Source organism: Aotus nancymaae, unplaced genomic scaffold (assembly GCF_030222135.1).
Source record: "Aotus nancymaae isolate 86718 unplaced genomic scaffold, 86718_ANA_hifiasm-v0.15.2.pri h1tg000025l, whole genome shotgun sequence".
Taxonomy (NCBI): Eukaryota; Metazoa; Chordata; class Mammalia; order Primates; family Aotidae; genus Aotus; species Aotus nancymaae.
Genome location: NW_026988438.1, coordinates 26163801 through 26179096, shown reverse-complemented (window position 1 = coordinate 26179096; position 15296 = coordinate 26163801). Strand labels below are relative to the sequence as shown.

At 38.3% G+C, this 15296-nt stretch overlaps 1 protein-coding gene across 5 annotated transcripts in view; it reads left to right on the top strand.

Annotated features, from left to right (window-relative positions):
• Nucleotides 1–15296, top strand: part of NPSR1 (neuropeptide S receptor 1) — a 199967-nt gene that overhangs the window by 113906 nt on the left and 70765 nt on the right. For 2 of the 5 annotated variants that reach the window (XM_064380303.1, XM_064380304.1), the window contains exon 3: nucleotides 9954–10057. The exons of 2 other annotated variants lie outside the window; for them this stretch is intronic. In XM_064380303.1, the coding sequence (XP_064236373.1) occupies nucleotides 9954–10057 (104 nt within the window). The remainder of the gene's footprint in view (nucleotides 1–9953; nucleotides 10058–15296) is intronic. One more of the 5 variants, XM_064380305.1, reaches the window with a different exon arrangement.

Genomic DNA, 15296 nt, shown 5'->3' with positions numbered 1-15296 from the left:
GTTACTCTGTGCCCCAACAATTCCACTCCTGAGGATTTATCCTAGAGAAATGAAAACTTAGGTTCACACAAAAACCTGTATATGAATGTTTGTATCAACCTTGTTTGACATAACTAAAAACTGAAAACAACCCAAATAAATTTCAGTAAGTGAATAAACATATTGTGATATATTTATACAATTTAACACTATTGGAAATAAGAAAGAACAAACACATGATACACAGACCTTAGAAGACTTTCAAAGACATTGACAAAACTCTAATGATAAAGAAGAGATTAGTGTTTGCTGGGAGTGTGGCTATAAAGGGATAGCACAAGGGAATTTCTTGATAGTTGTAGTTCTCTATCCCGACTGTGGTGTTAGTGATATGACCTTACATGTATGAGATTAAATATCATAGATATATAAAATGCTTGTAAAAATTGGTGATGTCCAAATAATACTATAGTTAACAGTATTATACCAATGTCAATTTTGTGGTTTTCATCATTATACTGATATTGACCAGGTAAAATGTACGTGGGAAGCTTCTGTCTTATTTTTGCAACTTTAATATGAGTCTTAAATGATTTCAAAATGAATGATTTAAAAAATTCTCCCAACTAAATAGCCATGATTCATAAGTTAAAGTTTCCAGAAATAAAAGTGGACAACATAGATGAACGGTCGAATGATTTCACAGAAAGATAAAAACTATAAGCACGATTCAAGTAGAAATGTGAAGGAGGGTGGAAACCACAGTAGCAATTCACAGAATTAATTCTAGGAATGATAGACTTTACATACCCAGAGGAAGAAATAGGTAATTTGGAGATAGATCAATAAAAATTGCCCAAATTGAAAATCAATAAGAAAAATACAAAGAAAGGGGGTGGGGAGAACAAAGCATTTAAGAACTATGGGACAATATCAAATAGTCTAAAATATATGTCATTGAAGTTACACAAGGAGAAGAGAGAACGGACAAAAGAAATCTCTGAATAATAGCTAGAATTCTCCAAAAATAATGAAAGCATCAAACCATAGATCCAAAATTCTTAAATAACCTGAAGCAGAACAAATTTTAAAAAGGTAGACATAACTTATTCAAAGTACCAAATAAAGGTAAAGAGGAAATTGAAGGAAACCAGTGGAAAAATATATGAACACATTAAATCAGAGAAATTGTTAAAGATTACAAAATTACAGCTAGATAGAACTGGAATAAGTTCTAGTGTTCCTTATCACTGTAGGGTTACTATAGTTAACAATAACATATGGTTTCAAATAACTAGAAGAATATTGAATGATCCTAACATAAAAAATGATAAATGCTAGAGATAATAGATATGCCAATCACCCTGATCTGATAACTATATGTATTGACACATCACCCTGTAGCCTCATGAATATATATACACTTATTTTGTTAACTTAACAAATTAAAGAAAATAAAATTAATATAAAGAAGAAAAAACAAGAATTATAGCTGACTTCTTGTCTCAAGCAATTAAAGCCAGAAGATAAAACATATTTTTAAAGCCAACTGGGAGGTTCGACTATCATCCAGATTCTACATCTAGAATACCTGTTTAAAATGAAGGTACAATAAAGACTATTCAAAATTTTTGTAATGGGAGAATTCCTTACCAGCAGATCTATACTTTAAGAAACATTAAAGAACGTTCTTCTGACAGAATGAATGTGAAACCGGACCAGAAATTTTATCTACGTGACTATATGAAGAGCTCTGAAAATAGTAAAAATAAAGATTAATATTTAAAAACATATTTTTCTTAATTTTAAATAACTCTGAAATGTAATTGACTACTTGAAGCAAAATTATAGCAGTGGGATTTATAACCCATGTAAAATTTAAACATCTGATAACAATAGCACAAAGTTTATGAGGGATTTGAATGTATGAGTCTTCACAATGTGTAGGAATTTGTATAATATTATATAAAACATCTAATACTCAGTGTTGCTGCAGGGAGGATCAATTTGGCAGGTCCTGCACTGGAATTACCATTTAGATTAGTTAGGAAACTGCAGAAGTTCAACAAAGAAATCATCAGCACCTAGAGCATGACAAATAATAGTAAGAATACAGAGAGGATTCCAATTTGAGATCACTTAATAAGGTAAAATAAAGGGGATTTGGTGGCTGAATATTAAAATGTTCTGAATGTGAGGTACAAGGAGGAGTCTATGTATTATGGGTTCCTGGCTTGGGTGTCCCTAGTAGATAGTTGTGCCATCAAGTGAGTGAGAATAGAGGAGGATATGATCATTAATATGAAAAGTTAATGAGTTTGCGTTTTAATTGGGGTTTCAGGCAATTTACATGTAATGTTATTATTGATGTGTTGGGATTGAAATCTACCTACCACTGGTTTGTTGCTTTTATTTGTTCCATCCATATTTTTACTCCTTTTTTCTTTCTATTTCAGCCTGGATTAATTGAGCTTTTTATGATTTCATTTTGTCTCTACTATCAACTTATTAATTATGCCTCTTTTTCTATTTCTTTTCATATTGACCTGGGCTTTACAATGTATATCCTCTCTATATTCCTACTGTTATTTAACATACATTTCTTCTTTGAACATCTGCATAGTTTCATAATTTAAATGGTAATTAATTCCAGTATTGGACCTAACAAATTGATCCTCCCTGCAGCAACTAAAGAAATCTATTTAAAATACATGTTTGAGGATATAAACATTCAACAACTCTCACAGTATAAAAAAAATTACAACCTCTTTTAACTGGCATATGAGGCTCTAAAAGTCTGGATTCTTCTTGTTTCTGTAGACCTATTTTTTGCCACTTCTTAGCTCCGGTTTAGGCTTCAGCAACAACAAACTGATGTTTAATATACACAAGCCAAGTAATTTCTCATCTCCATAACTTTGTTCATGCTGTCACCTGTGCCTAGAATCAGTATTCTGCATTCCCTTCTCACTTGACCAATCCTCACTGAAAAGCTCAGCTATTGCCTCATTCTTGACTTCTTCCCAGTCCACCTATATTTGTGCTCCAACTGGGAATCCCCATTCATGTTTACAAGAAACACTCAAAGGACAATAAAGCCTGTTGTAAGTCTACTTTGGCTTTTCTGAGTATAAAACTTTCCTAAGATCTTTCACATAACAAATTTTTAAAAGCAAGAGTAATACGTGGAGGTGATTAAGCCTTTAAAGTGTACCCTTTGTTCCCAAGGTCTTGTTCGTTATCATTTAGGAGCAGTTTATTTGCAATGTACTCAATTACTCAGGTAACTAAATAGCTTTTTACTGATCAGCATGGAGCATCATTTGCTTAATAGCAACTAACAAATGCAGTGGCATAGTTCCACTGATAGTCTACTTTCAGAAATAGGCGTATTTGAGATTGAGCTCCAGGGCAAAAATAGATTCTAACAGAATAGATTATTGTTATTTACATTAGCACTTGGATCTAGAGAAACATAAGATAATCTTTCCTTTTTTAAAAAATTAAGGAATCAGTAAGCCAAAAGAGAATATCCAAGTAACTCCCAAGTCCATTTCGTTCGTTCATCCAGTCCATCTGTTCCAGGAAAATCTTCATGGCATTCCTATTTGATCAGTCACAACCCGCAGCTCTCGATGACCGCTCATGTCTGAACGTCTAAGTAAGGACTTCTCTTATAGCTCAGAACAGTCAGGGGATTTTTCCTCTCCAAGCTTTTGACACTTTTGATTATAGATCCCATGTCCTTGCCAATGCTTTTTGTTGTTAACTGTAGAAAAATAACAGAAAATACAGACAGGCAAAAGACTGGGAAGGTCACATAACTTTGTATGGTAACCCATACCATGTGAAAAGTCAAGGAAAGCTTCTGGAACATAGGACATATTAGCTAGATGTTGAAAGATCAATGGGAATTCAATAGGGTGGAAAATGGAGGGAGACTATTCCAAGCAGAGAGAATATGTATCTAGAAGCACAAATGTATAATCAATATGGTGCTCAACATTGAAATCCCACATGGGGACCTGACAAGAAGTAGTTGTCTTAGTCTGTTTGTGCTGCTATGACAGAATATCAGAGACTGTATAATTTATCAGCAGAAATTTATTAGGACACGGTTCTGGAGGCTAGGAAGTCTAAAATTCAGGTGCCAGAAGGTTCGGTGTCTGGCGAGGTCATTCTCTTCTTCCAAGACGGTGCCCTGCATGCTGCCTGGATCCTCACGTGGCAGAAGGCCAAAGGGTGAGAGAGGATGAGTCCATTAGCTTTTTATAATGGTATTAATCTATTCATGAGGGCTCAACCGAAATGCTTCACACTAGCCCCCACTGTCACATTGGGAATTAAGTTTCCAACACATGAATTCTGGAAGACACATTCAAACTGTAGCAGTAGGCAAGGCCAAATCATGAAAGGCTTTTATGCTAAGCTGTGGTACTCACACTTTATTCTGTTAACAGTGAAGATGCAGAAAGGGAGAGACGCAGTGGCTCACACCTGTAATCGCTATGAAAATTTTTAAAAAGTAAAAGTTAGCTGGGTGTGGTGGCATGTACTGTTCCCAATTACTCAGGAGACTGAGGCAGGAGGATCACTTGATCCTGGGAAGTCGAGACTGCAGCAAGCCATGATCACACCACTGCACTCCAGCCTGGGTGACAGCGATACCGTGTCCCCTTTCTCTCCAAAATAAGATACAAAAAAGGGAAATTGATCTCCCTAGTTCTCTAAAGGAGTAAAAGCAACTTCTGTGGGTAGAATGTCCCGGCGCTATAAATAGAAGGGGCCAAAAGACAAAACGGGCAACCTAAGTAGGGAACGAGGAAAAGAGAAGAAGACAGGACTCATGTCAGCACGTTAGTCTAGGGAATAAAGGAGAAAAGACTCTAAAAGGAAATAAATGAAAAAAATAAAAGGCAGTGTGGAAGGCAATCAGACGCTGACATCTACAGAATGAGTTAAAGCCTGGCTTTCCCTCTTTCTCTGAAATCTTAAAATGTTTTAATTTCTCTTATTTTGTTCATCTATAAAATTGAGATTTTACCTCATAGTTCGTTGTGAGATTACATAAGTTAACGATTCTAACTATTTAGAACCTTGTCAAGGATATAACTGCTTAATAACATCCCTCACAATCATGTTCTGTGTTCTAGAGAAGCCAGGTTAAGGGTAGTAATTCTCCTTTAAGCCGTAAAGCCTACCTAGAGTTATGTAAGGTGTCACCATTGGGGGATGGTGTGTGGTAGGCACATGAAACCTTTCTGTACTGTTTATTGTAACTTCTTGTGAGTCTCTAATTATATCAAAAAAAAAATTTACTTTGTTTTATTTTTTTAAAAGCCTTTTCAAACCACAATGTCACTTCATTCAAGCATGAGCTCAGCAGTTGCTGCATGCCATACCCTGAGCTCCTTCTGTTCTAACGTTAATAAACCTCATTTTCCAATATTCAAAAAGCAATTAACCAAATGACAGTGTGACTTTCCATTTTTACTATTGCTCTTTAGCAGAAACACAGCAATAAAAATAAACTATTGGAAACGAAACTATGAGTATCCTAGATAATCCCCAAAGTTGCAGTTTCTTTTGTTTTTCAGACGTTCAATTTTCTGAGAGCCTGAACCCAGCCAAGTGCATACTCTATTTCTGAGCAGAGTTCTGCCCGGTTCTCTGTCTGACTAGAATTGCACAGAAACAACAAATCTCTCATGCAGGCTAACAGCATTTCTCAACAGAGGCATGATTGGAATTCGGAGCTGAGTAATTTAATACCCACGGGTACAGCCCATGGATAGTCCAGAGAATCAACACTTGCCTTGTCTTTGTGCAACTAGGATGTATGTCTGCATGACAATAATACTCAATTTCAGCCCCCATTCACCCTTCCACCACAGCAGGGGCAGGGCACCCTAGAGCATAAATAATCTGAACAACCCTATGTTGAGGGCCTGCTGAAGATGCTCAACATCCCTGGTCCCATCCACTAATTGTCTGCCATCAATCACAACTTGACAGTTACAAGCAAATTGCCTGTGTTCTCCCCATATGCCTGCCTTTCTCATTGTGTAAACACAGCCCTACCTCCATCTGCTAGTCACCACCAATCACTCTTGCCAAGATGGTGACTCCTTTTCTTGCCTGCTAGTCCCTAGACACAAAGAATCCAAAATGCCCTGGTGGCAGCCATAACTTTTAGCTCAATGGGACCTTTGCTATGTTCCCTGGCTAAAGTACAAGTCCTTTGGTGACCAGGACCTCCAACTTGAAGAGCACAGAGGTACAGATGAAGAAGCACAAAACCCTTCCACGGGTCAATGGGAGTGACGTTAACTGAGGCCATTCCTTCCTCTATCCCTTGATTCTAAGACCTACGTATACTTCTGTTAGGGACCCAACACTATGAAGTGGGCTCTGATTTATCACATATGCCGCACTTTAAAGGATGCGACCCTGGCACTTCATCGCTTCCTTCAGTAGTTCATTCTAGGGCGCTAAAAGTACAGCTACTTCTGTCTGGTGTAGTATGTGATACAAACATAGGTTCTAGGATCATGAGCCAATCCTATACCCGCTTCGCTATTAAGTGGGTCCCCTAATCAGACACTATGTGTGGAATTCCGTTCTAGTTTGGTAATCCAAAAGCCCCCAGAGAATAGTTAGTTGTGTAGACTACGACTCAGAGATGAGGAAAGGAAAGCTTATACCCAGCAAAAGTGCATCACTGGAAGGATGGACAGCTGGCTGCTGCAGGACAGAGGGTGCCCAATGTAGTCAACTTGCCACAAAGCAACCAGTTGATCTCCTGAAGAACTAGTAACCTATTGAGGGCTCAGTGTTGGTCTCTCTCGTCAGCAAGTTGGACATTCAAAATCAGCAGTAGCTAGATTGGCCAGGAGTAGTGTTTCTCTTTGCTGCTGTGGCCACTCTATTCATGTGCCCATCACACCAGTACTTTATCTGATGACAAAGCCTGGATCATGTCACTGGACAAGTTACCCTGTCTATTTGCTTTCTTAGTGCTTCTTGTATACTTGATGCTTCCCAATTAATGTCAAATGCATGACACAAGAATCTTCACACATTGTGCCCACTCCCATAATCCCAACCACATGCCTCTGTCTCATACTCTTGTCTCTCATCTCCAAGTCCCTTTTATTCAGGTCCCTGTCCACATAGCTAAAGTATTTGCTACTGTGCAGAAATCTATACATATATTCATACGTTAGGCCATTTTTTCTTCCACACAAAGTAGATAACCACATGCACTGCTTGCAGCTTCATTCATTGAAAAGAACTTCCTTCTCCACTGTCTTCCAAGGCTACCCTATAATGCAGCTGCACTTCAGTGACCATCTATTTTTGCTTTACAGCTGCATAGTGAACTAACCCACTGTCAACCAAGATTGGCCCTTTACCTCCCTTTCAGCTAGTCATAGAGAACCCCCCATTTAGCCATAAGTGTGAGCTATGCAAGGGCACTGGTACAACCCTGGTGGATAACATGGGGGCATCTGTGCTACCTGCTCATGCAGCTTCCTATGCCAGTCTAGTCCCATAAGGGTTTGATCCCAGATGTGCCATTTTCATTTTCTAGTAGAAGGCTGTGGGACATGTCTGAGTGTATGACTTAGTGCATCAGCAATAATCTAGCTCATAATAGTCAGTTCCAAATACATTTGGTGTCCCATTTTCAACCATTCCATCTTGACCAAGGCTCAGCAACATTCTAGAAACAGTTTCTCAAAAGGTTTATAACTTTATACTGAAAATGGCATGGCATTGCTTCACAGCCCTAGGGGCCTGCATTCTGATTCTTTCACTTGGGCAACCATCAACTCCAAACTGTATCTTTCCCCACTAACGTGTTCAGCACCATCGGGTCAGCCAGATCATATGCCCCAAGTAGTAGGGTTGCTTATACTGCAGCTCACACACGCTGCAGAACCCTTTCTTGCTCCAGGCCCACTCAAAGCTGTGAGACTTTTGTGCAGTTCAGTATATGGGACTGAAAAATATTACTAGATATGAAATGTATTGCCACCAAAACACAAAGATACCAGGTATCTTGCTTTATTTATTGAGACTGGAAATGTAAGATACAGCAATTTAACTTTTACTTGAAAATGCAGTGGTGGGGTCGGGGGGAGGTATTCTAGCAGCCTTTCACTACCAAACCACTAAAAACCTTTCCAATGTGGCATGTTCCTGAATTTTCACAGGGTTTATCTCCCACTTTCCAGAGTGTATGTGTCCTACTAAGGCCTCTAATGTATTAGACATTTCTTGTTGACTCTTAATGATGTCTTTGGTGTAAATGGATCAATGTGATATTCTACAGAATGTTCAGATGGTTGAGCTCTCTTCAGACCTTATTATGACAGGGATTCAAAGAGGTAACATAGCCCTGGGGAAAGCAGAAGATGAATGTTATTGTCTGTTTCATGTGAATACAAACTCTGATCTCCTTTTCTGATCAGATTAGTAAAGAACACTCTTGCCAAATGAACATCTGCATGCCATTTACCTGAGGCCATATTAACCTGCTCTAGCAAAGATACTATGTCCAAAACCACAGCCACAATCAGGGCTACTGCTTGTTTGAGCTTGCTGCAGTCTACTCATTCTCCAGGATCCATCCACTTTCTACAGGGACCAGACTGGTGAATTGATGACTTCTACTTGGCCTTTCCTACTATGATGGGAAAACCAATATAGAGTTCCTTTAACTGCCAAGTAGATCGAGCCCAATTAAACATTTAGGGAATGAGAGAATGACTAATGGAAAGGAATGCAGACCTAGTGGACCATTTTGCTGTAGCCAGGATTTTATTTATTACTTGGTCCCATAAGATTTCATTCTAATAGTGGTCTATGTCTCTGGATTTTATGTTAATTCAGACCCTGTGCCTAATGGTCCTCAAAATGTCTGAGTATTTTCATTTCCCCAGTGTACAGTCACTCAAATAAATAGGCATAGGACCCTTTGAGAAAAGATTAGAGGAACCATTGCACTACATACTTTCTATAGTTTTCCAGGACCTGGCTCTATGACTATCTCTCCTACCATCCACCCTGGACTGCAGATGTAAACCACTACTGAGTTTCTTGATGATGCTGGTCCCTTCTGAGCCCTCTCAAGGAAAAGAATTCTCTCATGGGTCTTCTGGCTTCTCTCAATACATCCATTACAGCATGTCCACTTCCTTTAGCCTTTGCATTATTTTCTCTAGTATCTACCAGGGAAACTCAAGCATTTCTATTCTTCTTAGGGCCATTACTTTCTCCATCCTTCTAAGAACTACCTTAGGAATAAGTTTACCCTCCCTCTGGGGTCCTTGACAGGGTGTTATATCCCATGTTCCCAAAAAGTGATCCAAGTCAGTGAGTTCTTGCTTATCCAGTCTTGTGTTCCAGTCCTATCCATTAATCAGCCGAGAATCCCTGCAGCACTGTGGGATTTTTTTTTAATTAAAAAAATTTTTTGTGGGTACATAGTAAGTGTATATATTTATGAGATACAGGAGATATTTTGAGAACATGTGATGTTTGTCTTTCTGTGCCTGGCTTATTTCACTTAATTGATAATGTCGCATAATGATCTCCTGTTCTATCCGTGTTGTTGCAAATGACAGGATCTTATTCTTTGTTATAGCCAAATAGTCCTCCATTATGTAAATGTATCACCTTTTCTTTATCCATTCATCTGTGGATGGACACTTAGATTGATGATTAGCGAGATTCCTCTTCAGTAATTACTAAGATTTTTCCTAGGTGGTTACATCTAAGTGGTAACAAGTTCTAATAATAAAAGTCAAAGAACTCTTACCTTGCTTTACTTTTCCCCAGTGGCCATCTGATACATCAGGAAGAAAAAAAAAAATGAATCTCCCCAGGATTTCATTTCTATTGTGGCTTAGCTGCAAATTTGGGGAAAAGAAAAAACCTGAATGTAAGCACTTGTATGTTTTTGTTAGATTCTTTCACAGGACTGGTCAACATTCTGACAGATATTATTTGGCGATTCACTGGAGATTTCATGGCACCTGACCTGGTTTGCCGAGTGGTCCGCTATCTGCAGGTATGTAACACCTTCCAAATGTGATGAGACAAACTGATACCAGAGTTAGCTCTTAGATTTATCATAAGGAAAATAATATGAAACCTTCATTTCTATGCATCAGACTCCCCGTTTTCTCCTACGTGGAAGGGTAATAAAAATTTGAAAGTTTTTTAATGTATTTCCTTTGCTAAAAATAGTATCTATGTAAAGAAAACACAAACGAGCAATGCTAAGGATGTAAAGCATTCATATCTCAAACATTAAATAAGATGTCTGGGTCAATATTAAGGATTTGGGCATATTGTGGATCTCCAAAAAGTTTGTTAATGATATTTACCTTTTATCCCTCAAATGAACTCAACACTGGCTACTGTTCTTTTTGTAAAACAAAGGGAATTTGTTAGAACATAACTATTATCTATTGAATTACTGCCTAAATTATACTTTTCAAAGTATCTATTGGCATTTGAATTTCTTACTCTCAAATTTCCTATTTTCCTTTTTGAATGATTTTGTAACTGAGAGACTTTTTTTTTTTAGTTTTTCTAAGATCTATTTTTCAATTAAAGATATCCACACTTTGAATGTCAGTCTGCTTCATTGTAAGCCACATTTATGTATCACATGTATATTTGACTTAAAATATTATATATATACCACATACTTATTAATATGTCATAGATGTATATAATATAGATTAAGACATTTCAACTAAGTATGAAGAGAATGAATCATTCATAACTGATTTTAGGTCTGATGCCATGTTTCTGAGTTCTTAAAATTATTTTTGATTAATATATTTGTATTCTGATGCTAGTACTTCAGATCTAAATTATCATCATTTTATGTACATATAGTGCATTTCTAGAAAGGTTTATCCTGCTAGATTTCATTCATTAGTAGAATATTTTAGAATACTTGTATCTATATTCATAAGTAAAATTATAATTTTTATTGGTTTTATTATTTTCAGGTCTTGGTAATGAAGTTATTTCATATTCAGAAAATGAATTTGGAATGGTTACAGTTACAATCTTCTTTTGTGCTCTGAATATAACCTTGAAAGTTTGTTATGTGTGAAATAGCCTTTACCATTATTTATGGCTAGTGTTTTCTCAGGGGAAATTTTTAAAAATGTATTTCAATTTCTTTTTGAGGATATTTGTTTCCTTGTAAATAAATGCCTTCAATTGCTTATTATATTAGTAATTAATTGTTGAGACACAAATTATGACAAACTTTGTGGCTTAAAACAATAAACATTTATTTTCTCACAGTCTATTAGCCAAGAGTTCAGGAGCAGCTTGGCTGGGCAGATCTGAATGAAGGCTTATCAAAAGGTTCAGTCAGATGCTTTGTGGTAATGTAGCCATCAGAACACTTGGCTGGGACTGAACAAGATGGATCACTCACATAGGTGGGAAATTAGTGCTGGCTTTGGTGGAACACTCAGTTCTCCACATGGACCTCTCTATAGGTATATTTTAGTGTCCTCATGGCATAGTAGTTGGCTTTTCCAAGAATAACATATTCAAGTGACCAAGGTGGAAGTGGCAATGTATTTTATGAACTAGTCTCAAAAGTCATAAACCATCACTTTCATGATTATTTTGGTTGTACAAATCAACTCTGATTCAGTATGGGGAAGGAAGATCCACAAAACTAGGAAGCAAGGATTATTTTTGACATGTTGGAGGTTGGCAACCATACATATCTTCGTATTTTCATATTTTTTTTTTTTTTTTTGAGATGGAGTTTCGCTCTTGTTACCCAGGCTGGAGTGCAATGGCGCGATCTCGGCTCACTGCAGCCTCCGCCTCCTGGGTTCAGGCAATTCTCCTGCCTCAGCCTCCTGAGTAGCTGGGATTACAGGCACGTGCCACAATGCCCAGCTAATTTTTTGTATTTTTAGTAGAGACGGGGTTTCACCATGTTGACCAGGATAGTCTCGATCTCTTGACCTCGTGATCCACCCGCCTCGGCCTCCCAAGTATTTTCATATTTTTCCTAAGTATTTTATAACCTATGTTTTCTCCTAATTGTTAACTTTAAAATGTCTTCTTGATTTAGAAATATTCATGTCAGTAACATTTCTTCTAACTGTATCTACAATAAATGGTAAGGTAATACTATATATAAAATATCTTTGTGACACAGGGAAAACGATAGAGAAAGGAATTCTGATAGTTCTCTCTTCTATAAAGGAAGAAAGAAAATTGGCAAAAAATTATCAGAATCAAATTTGTAGGACTCTGGAAATTAACCAAAGACTTGCAATTACCCAGGAAGCATTTATTCAGGAAAATGGCTGAATCTCAGTGAGAAAAATGAGCTTTGTGGTGTTTTGGCTTGCATTATTCTCATCCCCCAGTATTCAACTCTGTAGTAGCCTTAAAACTTAATAGCTCTCATTCACAGTGAAAACAAATTGCCTGGCAGCCACCGTAGAAAGCAGAACAGGGATAGAGCCCTTTCCAATTTCTAAGAAATTGCCATTATTTGACATGTCTGGCAGTTTTCTGGAAGACTCCACTTGCAAAGCTATCTTTATTTTACTTAAATCAGAACTCACCCACTGTGAAAAACCTTTTTCCTCTGGGCATTTGTCAAAATAATTACTTTGCTTAACTTTGCTTATGACTGAGGTATTGGATAATAGTTGGGGAAAACAATAGACTAACCAAACCTTAAAAACATAAGGTGAGTAATGACATATCCATAGGAAATTTGAAAATCTCTGAACGTAGTCCCCAAAATCTAGAAGACTAGGTATATGCCTATGACTATGCTCATCCTAAGGAAGAAATAGAGAAGGCACTGAGCTGTTGATCTTGAGGCTTTCTGCAAGGAGGAAGTGAAGGCAAAGACAGAATTGTCAGTTGGCTGGCTAAGTGTCAAAATCATGCTCCAACATTCACACAGACCTCTGCAATGACTGAGGGAATTAGTAGTTTCTGGAATTTAAGAAAATCTCTGTTTAGGAGCTATCACCAAGATCGCAGAGTAGGAGATATTCACCTTCATCCCTCTAAAACATTAAAGTATAGACAGCTATTCACAAACTAAAATATCCCAGAGGGGGCTCAAGTTCCTGTTAAAGAATTTGCAGCAACATCATGAAGCAAACAATGGAGAATAACCACATAGAAAGAATTGCTGGTAGATTGGCATAACTGAGAGGCCATGGTCTAGCTAGGAACAAAGAAGAAAGGTGGAAGTTATCAGTGTTAGACACAGAAAGAACCAACATTGTCTCTAGTGGCCTGCTCCACAGAAGACACTAGAATATTTTCCCTCTGTCTAAGCAACAGCCATTCCTGCAAGAGAACCCCAGAGGGGGAGATGTGGCTATAACTCCCTCCTATCCCCCAAGAAGCAATTGCTGTTGAGCTGCTTTGGGAATGGGATTGTCATCTCTTCCAACCATGTGCAAGCTCCAGCCCTGGAGCCGTGGCCAACCGGGAATGCCCACACTCTGGACTGAGAATCTCTGACTACGCCGGACCCAACCATGTTTTTAACACCACAGCCAGCACCACAGTAAGCTAGTTAACACTTCAAACCCCAATGTTAAACTCTCCCTGCATGTGTCCATGCTCCAGACACTGACTTAACCACTATAGAGAGGTAGCCCCACCCAGGCCACAGAGCCATTATAATTCTGTGCATACCTGTGCTCCCATTCTTGTCTCCTTGACTAATTCACAAGTATACTATTACCAACATTACAGCAGAGGCATCTATGCCCTGGGCAACAACTCAGTCATAGAGAGCTAGGTCTTGCCTCAACCCTGAAGCCACTGAAAGACTGTGTTCTCAGTTCCCACACTATTTTGTATGTGTAACCATGCCTTACATACCATACCATGCAGTAGAGGGGGCATCTGCACCTTGAGTACCAGTGTCATTACCACTCCAATCCCAGAGCCATAGTCACTTCATGTGAGCCCATGCATCAGACCTGAGTTCTATGGCTACTCCATGAGTGCCACTTATCAGACCACTATGAGAGGCCCTACAAGCCAGATCTAGTACAAAGAAAAATCTTCTCAGCTCCAGCTTCCCTGGTGGGAGAAAAGATCAGAAGAACCTTAGCAGCCATCACCACTGAAGGCCCTATCAGTTCTTGCTGCTACTGCCAATATCCACTGCTTTGGCCACTGAAAATTCTTATGATCTTTGCCAACTCTGACCTGAGCTGAAAAAACTACACAAAGACTACAAATCTGCACCATCACTGATGCCACCCCACCCAATAAACCCTCCCCCATAGGGTATGGTCTTTTCAGAGTGAACTAGTTCATAAATTCTGGAAGGTGATTCTTGTTTTTTTCTCAGCTTTTTTTTCATACTTTAAGTTGTGGGGTACATGTGCAGAATGTGCAGGTTTGTTACATAGGTATACATGTGCCATGGTGGTTTGCTGTCTCCATCACCCCATCATCTACATTAGGTATCTCTCCTAATGCTATTCCTCCCCTATCCCTTCACCCACTGCTATCCCTCCTCTAGTCCCCACCCCGCAACAGGCCCCAATGTGTGATGTTCCCCTCCCTGTGTCTATGTGTTCTCATTGTTCAACAACCACTTATGCATGAGAACATGCAGTGTTTGGTTTTCTGTTCTTGTGTCAGTTTGCTGAGAATGATGATTTCAAGCTTTATCCATGTCTCTACAAAGGACATGAACTCATCCTTTTTCATGGCTGCATAGTATTCCATTGTGTATATGTGTCATATTTTCTTTATCCAGTATATGAACAGACACTTCTCAAAAGAAGAAATTTATGCAGCCAACAAACATATGAAAAAAAGCTCATCATCACTGGTCATTAGAGAAATGCAAATCGAAACCACATTGAGATACCATCTCATGCCAGTTAGAATGGTACTCATTAAAAAATCAGGAGACAACAGATGCTGGAGAGGATGTAGAGAAATAGGAACACTTTTACACTGTTAGTGTGAGTGTAAATTAGTTCAATCATTGTGGAAGACAGTGTGGCGATTCCTCAAGGATCTAGAAACAGAAATACCATTTGACTCAGCAATCCCATTACTGAGTATATGCCCAAAGGATTATATATCATTCTATTATAAAGGCACATGCACAGATATGTTTATTGTGGCACTGTTCACAATAGTAAAGACTTGGAACCAACCCAAGTGCCCATCAATGGAAAGTGATTCTTTTTGGTTGTGTTAATGTTTATTTTTCCCTATATTGATGTGTGTGCATTTGACTGCTTTACCAAATG